Consider the following 8,571-nt stretch of genomic DNA (forward strand, 5'->3'; position numbering starts at 1 on the left):
ATTAGTTAGGAATTATACACAACATAATATAGTAGTTAAGTTGTAACTAATTAGTTAGGGATTAAACACAACATAATATGGTAGCTAAATTGTAGCTAATTAATTAGAGATTATATACAACATAGTATGGTAGCTAAGTAATTATGATTAATGATTTTGTTGCAAATCCAAAGCTAATAAATACAATTTGTAATTAAAAATAATAATATACAAACTATTCTATAAAATATGAATTTATTAAATAAATTTATAAAAACTATCAATATATTAACAAATTATCAAAATACATTTTATTTTTATATAAATTAATCTTTTATTTGTTAATTATATTTATTATATATATATATATATATATATATATATTAAAATAATAACTATAATTTAACTAATACAATATATTTCTTTCCGTTTAAATATTATTATAAAAGGTATTAAAAAAATTCTTATTAATTATATTTAAAATCAAATGATTAATTATTATTTTGATAATTATTTATTATCTTTACGCTGCTTTTTTATATTTTATATATTAATTTATTCAAATAAAAAGATTATTAATTAATTTATATTGTTACATATTATTATATATATTATTATATTTATGGTCTAATTTGTTTTATATTATTTAGTTTTTTAAATATTTTAAATATGAAATAAATTATTTATGATATATTATAAATAAAAACAAATCGTATGTATGTATTTTATTTATAAAATACGAATATTTAACTTAATTTAATTATACACTTAAAAATTCATTTAAAATTTAAATATTTATATTTGAAGAATTAATAAAAACACTGTTATTTTGTTTAGTTTCCTTGCACTTTCGCAAGCAGCACTGAATAATAGTAATTAATAACATAGTTTAAAATGAAATAAAAAAAATGCTGATGGGAGTTCCGTTCGTTCCTTCGTTCGCAAGCAGCACTGTACACTTCCTTCGTTCCTTAGCTTTTTGATTTCTTTTTCTCTCAACCACAACCGCGTCGCTTCTCCTTCTAGGGTTTCGCAGCCATGGGAGCTCCGCAATAACTGCCTCCTCAAAATTCGTCATCCTTTCGTTACTGTCGCCGAGGTTCTTGCATTTTTATCCTCTTCTTACTTTCAACTTTCTCCTTCCTTTGCTTTTTTCTCTTTCTCTTTCTCTCTCACTCAAACACACACACACACATACTTATTCCTTACACGCACAAACACATTCTCTCTGTTTTAGGAGTTTTATCCTTTGCTTAATTTGAACGATTTCGGGCGTTTAGTTGCTTGTGCGTGATGATGTTTGCTTGATTTTTTGACTTTTATTGATTTTTTTAACGGTTGACTTGTTTTTAGCTGTGATTGTTGATTATTTTTTCGGTTATGAAATGCAATGTACCTTTTATGGTATTTATATGCATTTACGTGTTGTTTTAAAGATGTATTTAAGATTTAGTGTGTGTGTTTTTGTCGGTTTTTCTTCCAAGTGCATTTTAACTTAATGAATACCTGAATTCTTATACATATCGCTCAATCCATAGAAGATTTTGCTCCTTACGATTGTATTGTTGCTATTAGTAGCTGTAAGGGCAAAAGAGGATATACATCCTGCTCAACTGTGAGTGTTTTTTTTTCATTGCTTAGTGTTATCTTGTGAATGTGTTTTAATTATTTCTCTGTCCCGTGTTGTATAAAGGATGTTAGAAGGTTTTAATTTGTTTTTCTAATAGGCATTTTTTATTTTGTTTTGAATATTCGTTTATTTATAAAGTAAAAGTGAATGAAAATGACTTCCAACTAGTTTTGCTATCGTTGTTGGATAAGGGAGAGTATTTAGCTTTTTTTCGTTGCTTCTTTTCTAAATGTAACCAAGATTTCGCTTCACCCTCCTCAGATAATGATAGAAAAATTAGAGCGAACAACACAGTTATTCCAGTTTGCTGATAAGTACAAGGGGTCCTACAACAATGCCTTGAAACCCTTTGTGTTCCCCTTTTACTACTCTTACTCTGGTTATAAGGTAAGCTTTCAACTTTTAAGGGATATTCAGTTTAGCAAGAGGAGACATACTTATTACTCAAAATTTGTTGGTTAATAATATGATAGGATGAGCTGTTGTGGGGTGCTGCCTGGCTGCACAAGGCTACCAAGAATCCAATGTACCTAAACTACATTAAAGTTAATGGCCAAATCCTTGGAGCTGCAGAGTTTGACAACACCTTTGGGTGGGATAACAAGCATGCTGGAGCAAGAATACTTGTTTCCAAGGTTTCTATCCTTCACTGTACTGCAAACAAAACTATAAACATAATGTTTTCTAATTTACAGTTTTTGTTTTCCTGGTTCAAAGGGTACAGTCCCTCCATGACTACAAGGGCCATGCGGACAATTTCGTTTGTTCCCTAATTCCTGGGACCTCTTTCTCTTCCACCCAGTATACCCCAGGTGAAGTTCATTTGAGTACCATTAAGCCTTAGAAACCTTATTACTACCACACTTATGTACGTGTATGTATGTTATGTCCAGTGATAGTGTGTTCAACTTCTGAAGAATTTGAAACCAACTTCTGAAGAGAAAAAGATACGCGTCGAGAGCGTTCAAGTTGCTCAAAACCCTTCCTTATAGGATCAAGGACATGTACATCCACAGTCCTAACTTAGGTATTATTATTTAATCTTTCAATTTTTAGGATGAATTTCTCAATAAACATTCATACAAAATTTAAGAACATGATCAATTAGGTTTTTTTAGCAGACTTAGTTGAAAGTTGAATGTGATTTTTCATAGGCTTGTTTTTAATTTGTATATATGCAATCTGAATTCTATTGATTTGTTTGTGTAGGATTTTTTCTTTGACAAAATCTATGGAATGCACGGGTTGAAGACTCTTCACTTTTTTCAGTTCATCATTACCCAAGCACAAGTGATAAATATTAGTTATTTCATATTAATATTAGTATAATGTATTTATACTGAAAACTGGCAAGAAAAGTTAATTATTTCTTCTTCATGGAATCAGAATTCAATACTCAGTGTGAGTTGTTTACAATTGTTTATTTAATATAAGTGTATTTATAACGTCATTATTTCTTATATTTCTTCTTCCTATTACTCAATCACCATTTTGCACAAAACCATCGACATCCCCAACTTTGGCTTTATTGAGCGAACATATATTTTGATAGAGAAGAGAAATAAATTAATGCATACGGTAAATAGTTCATTGGAAGGATTAAGCCTTCATAAATTGTTATAAACAAGTTTAAAAGAACTTTTTAGCTACAACCACTTGCTAGGGATGAACCAAAGATTTGTTACAACCACTTCTTTAGGGATTAGCTAGAAATTTGCTACAAATATTTTGCTAGGGATTAGCGAGGGATTTGCTACAACCACTTTGTTAGGGATTAGTTAGGGATTTGCTACAAATAATTTGCTAAGGATTAACTAGAGATTTGCTACAATTAATTTGCTAGAGATTGGTTAGAGATTTGTTACAAACATTTTGCTAGAAATTAGCTAGGGATTAGCTACAATTAGTTTGCTAAGGATTGGCTAGGGATTTGTTACAAACATTTTGCTAGGGATTAATGAGGGATTTGCTACAACCGTTTTGCTAGGGATTAGCTAGAGATTTGCTACAAATAGTTTGCTAGGGATTAGCTAGAGATTTGCTACAAATAGTTTGCTACGGATTAGTTAGGGATTTGCTACAAATAGTTTGCTACGGATTAGCTAGGGATTTGCTACAAACCGTTTGTTAAGGATTAGCTAGGGATTTGCTACAAACCGTTTGCTAGGGATTAGCTAGAGATTTGCTTCAAGTAGTTTGCTAGGGATTAACTAAGGATTAGCTAGGGATTAGCTAGGGAGTAGTTTCGTCGCTAATTAGCTACCTATAATTTAGCTAAGGTTTAGTGTCCTCACTGTTTCCTCGCTAATCCTTCGCTAAATCGTTTTGCGAGGGATCTACGAGGGATTAGCTAGGGATTGTTCCCTCGCAAATCTAGAAATTTGTTGTAGTGGTTTATGTTTTTGGACTTTGGGTTTTATTTTAGAAATTAGTTATGTTCTATGTTTTTGGGCTTTGAGCTTTCTTTTATAAATTAGTTTATGTTTTGGCTTGGGCCTTCTTGTAGGGTTATTAGGTTTTTTTAAACTCATGTGCCTATATATAGAGAGGATTATCTTGTTCTTGCCTTAGGCCTCCAGTTCTTATAAAAGATTAACATCTTTGTGGCGAATCTTCACTTGACTTATCAATCTGCTAGATTGTAGCGTCCTCCATCTCTGTCTTATTATGTGTTCTTCTCTGATTTATTCGTGTCGTGCCTCTTAAGGATTCAAATTCAAAAAACAATTATACTCTTTTCTGGATAGGATCATACCAAATAGCTCATTTCAATCCCAATCTAGTTGCTATATTAACAGATTGACTTTGTTGCTAAGGTATGCACATTTCTATTCCTTCGTCACAAAAATTTGACTTGCCACCCCATGCTGATCCTGGAATCGATTTCTATAACTTTGAGTGTTGTTGCTTGAAATCATTTATGGCAAACTACCATGTTTTGCAGAACATGGCGACATTACATACTACGTAAGTTTGAAAGAAAAACTTGATGTCATCTGTGAGGTGATCAAACAATAGAACATATAGATTCAAAAGTACAAAAAATTTCTCGTATGTGAAGAACCCCTTTGTTGATATTGCTGATAAGACTTCTAAGGCATGACATTGTAGCTTTTTCTCATTGCTCTAAATTTTTTCCTGCAGAAATATAATTAAGGTTGATTGCAATTAGTACAAAAAAGCCCTGTCAACATTACAAAAAGGACATATTCTACTAATTATTCTTTCTTTAAAACGATAATATCCAAACAAAAACATCAAGGGTGATCTCAAAACATAATAAAATAGGCACAAAATCTCACTTAAAAGAAATAACTTCACTAGACAAGACTCACATACTTAAGGACCTTATAACACAAGGTAATTATGCTTCCATAATCTCATAACCTATATGAGACCAACACATTAATCACATAGTATACATAGTCGACCATGACCTTAAGGATATCATATGCTTCCACAAACATGCCCGCTCGTGGTCCAACTCTATGAACCTCCCTGCTCGTAGTCCAACACGTGTGAAAACCACCTGTTATGAACCTCCTCGCTCATAATAGCCTTATGTGTGAGCACAGAACATACGAACCTCCTTACTCGTATCCTCACACAAGAGTACATCCAATACGAACCTCTCTATCTGTATCACATGTTTCCAACTCCATTACGAACCTCCTTGCTCATAATCTATGCAAGCATATCCTAGACCAAGAGTCATCACCATGAAGCATGCAAAACTCAACACAAACACGCACTGGCGCAGCCTAAGCGCCGCCAGACAAAGTTACAATGCAGATCGCTTGGCAATCCCAATACTCCGGCAGACACCATATGCCCTAGGGCCTCCCTGGTCCTCCTTATCGCCTGGCGGTTTCCCTTCTGTTGCCAAGCGCTATACTAGTAAAAAGAAATTAAATGTTTTTGCACCCCCAAAACAGGTTCTAATGATCCTAACACTAGAGACACACAGTTCTAGAATCCATAATATATATATATATATATATATATATATATATATATATATATATATATATATATATATATATATATATATATATATATATGTCAAATTATTTTGTCGTTGTCCTAAAAAAACCACTCTACCAATGCTCCTCACAATTTCTTTTTGCTGTTACTGTAACCCATGATAATAAAATGTTCCCACTATTAAAAAAAATTGAATGCTATTATTTCATCTAATAAAAGAAAACGACTATTTATATATATACACGAAATCATTCCTTATGACTGGAACGCATGAAAACATCATTTTAACATCACCAATTAGAGTTACTGCCATTAAAAAAAAATTAATCCTAAATAATAATTTCAACCATTCATTTAGGTTAAATAACATTACCACTATAATAAGACTAGAATCATAATCCATATATAAAATAGTCCAACCCATGACCATCATATACTTTTGATTATTCCCATCGTGTTGCTTATAAGATAAAAACAAATTGTCACCAATGTAACTCTTATATTTCATACTATGTAAAAAAATCATTTATCATATTTAATATGTAACCCACATATTATAACTTTTTTTAATTATATCTTTGGTCCCCATTTTCGTAACAAAATATCGATTTGGTCCCTCTATTTGTTTTTATCTCAATTTGGTCCCTATTTTGGAAAATTCGATGCAATCAAGTCATTTCCATTAGTGGTGCAATAACAACGTTAACGGGTGTACCACGCGTCAGTTCCTGAATTTTTTGATTTTTTTTTAATTTTTTATTTCTTATTTTTTTTAAAAAAAATTAAAAAATGTGCCACGTGTCATGCTGACTTCATGCCACGAGGCAAAGATAATGTGATGTGGTAGTGATAGTGCCACATGTCACTATTATGCTAGGTGTCATTTCCGCATTCTCAATTTGCTCCCTGTATTTTATTTTTTGTCTCAATTTAGTCTCAAATTTTATAAAAATGAAGATATTTTGTCCCTCTCCAAATTGAAACCAAATTTAGTTTCTATATAAATGTACACAAATATTTCTGTCAAAATTGATATTTCAAGTAAATATTTTTAACAAAATTAAGTTTATTTAAATTTATATTTTACATTAAAATTTATTTAAAATTGTTTTAAACTTGGTAATAGAAAATAATGCTAATAGAAAAAAAATTCATAAATTGTATTGATATTTTATTACATTATACTTTAATATTATTTTTTTATTTGAATTTATATTTGAAATAATTGTATATTTTTAAAACATGTAAAATTCAGTAATTTCTATATAAATGTTTGAGTTGGTGTAAAAATAACGATTATAACAATTTTAAAAATAATTTTAACTAGTTCATGTAACAATCGAAAACAAATAAATTTAAAATTTGATAACAATTTTAAGTAAAGTTGAATATGAAACACAAATTTAAATAAACTTAGTTATGTTAAAAATATATAATAAAAATATCAATTTGAATAAAAATATCAAATTTAATAAAAATATTTGTATAACATTTATATAAAAATTAAATTTTGTTTCAATTTGGAGAAGGACAAAATTGGACAATTTTTACAAAAATTGAGACAAAAATTAAAATACAGGAACCAAATTGAGAATGAAGAAATGACACCTGGTATAATACTAACATGTGGCATTGTCCTGCCATATCACTCTATCACTGCCACGTAGTACGATGTCAGCTTGACACGTCACAAATTTGTATTTAAAAAAAAGAAGATTTTCAAAAAATTCAGGAACTAACACGTGGCACCCCTTTAACATTGTTACTGTATTACTAATGGAAAAGACTTGATTGCATCAAGTTTCCCAAAACAGGAACCAAATTGAGATAAGAAAAAAATAGAGGGACCAAATCAATATTTTGCTACGAAAATGGGACCAAGACATAATTAAACCATTTTTTACACTAACTCGTACCAACATTTTAATTAAATATTATATAAATCATCATCAACTATAAGCTATATAATATTATAATACTATTATAAAGCCAACAACATACCCATCAATTCTAACAAAATCTTGAACTACCATTTCATATAATCACAACAAAACCAAAATAACCTAATGCCACCTTTAATTCACGATTATGAAAACACATCCACAAATGCCAAATTAGTTAGACTAAAAGTCTTACACCGTCGATTACTTGTGCTGATAAAACAAAATATCATGTTGAAATCTTTCAACCCCTTCAAACCTTCCACTACCTTTATAAGATAAATAACTCCTATAAGCAAATAAAAAAAATATGTACATGTGTAACACCAATACACAAATGTGTCACCTCAATCTAACTTTGCCATTGACAACACAACCAAACAATTTCCTTTCATAAGAAAATGTAATGAAACCCCAACCCCACCAATATCTTCTGCTAAAAAAAATACCAAGGCACCATGCTAAAAACCAACTTCTACCTTACCAAATACAACACAAAATTATACAACTTCATATTATTAGTTAAACTCAACAAACACGAGAACCACTCAAAATAATTTCACAACAACATACCCATGTATATATATTATATATCGATAACAAGGAAATAGAGACGCAATCAAAGAAACATCAACCCACATTTGGTAAAATATTTTTAGCTTTGTCTCACTTGAACTCGCACATAAAATAAAATCACCATCGATCAAAACATAAGTTTTACCCAAAATATCTCCAAACAAGAAAGAATTTACATAAAAAGTTAACTCCCCTTACCTGAATTTTTTATCCCATCCTTAGATTATCATATCCCTCTGATTATCAAGCATATTATAAGATCTCATCTCACGCCTATGTATACATGCAAAAGAAAACAAATAATTAAAATATCACACAAATGGCATACACAAGATTCGAACCAAAGACCTCTCCACACCACCCAACACGCTCAAGCACTTAAGCTACCATTGAACCTTTGTTATGACTTGACAATTAATTCTAATAGGCACTTCCAATCCACAATTATTGCTAATTAAATAT

At 30.5% G+C, this 8,571-nt stretch overlaps 1 protein-coding gene across 1 annotated transcript; it reads left to right on the top strand.

The window, feature by feature from the left end:
• Positions 1-894: 894 nt before the first annotated feature.
• LOC114167371 (endoglucanase 17-like) lies at positions 895-3,059 on the top strand. The gene is made up of 5 exons (XM_028052443.2): positions 895-1,078; positions 1,871-1,996; positions 2,083-2,244; positions 2,327-2,636; positions 2,819-3,059. The coding sequence occupies exons 2-4, from the start codon at positions 1,874-1,876 to the stop codon at positions 2,342-2,344; spliced, it is 303 nt and encodes a 100-aa protein (XP_027908244.1). The 5' UTR covers positions 895-1,078; positions 1,871-1,873; the 3' UTR covers positions 2,345-2,636; positions 2,819-3,059.
• The last annotated feature ends 5,512 nt before the right edge of the window (positions 3,060-8,571 follow it).

Source organism: Vigna unguiculata, chromosome 10 (genome assembly GCF_037176805.1).
Source record: "Vigna unguiculata cultivar grain cowpea cultivar isolate G323 ecotype 2 chromosome 10, ASM3717680v1, whole genome shotgun sequence".
In the NCBI taxonomy this organism is placed as follows: domain Eukaryota; kingdom Viridiplantae; phylum Streptophyta; class Magnoliopsida; order Fabales; family Fabaceae; genus Vigna; species Vigna unguiculata.

What these genes read in the sequence shown, in the direction of transcription:
- LOC114167371 (XM_028052443.2), top strand. Translation starts at nt 1,874, where the DNA reads ATGATAGAAAAATTAGAGCGAACAACACAGTTATTCCAGTTTGCTGAT. An exon ending in ACTCTTACTCTGGTTATAAG is followed by an intron (nt 1,997 to 2,082) that starts GTAAGCTTTCAA and finishes ATAATATGATAG; the next exon opens with GATGAGCTGTTGTGGGGTGC.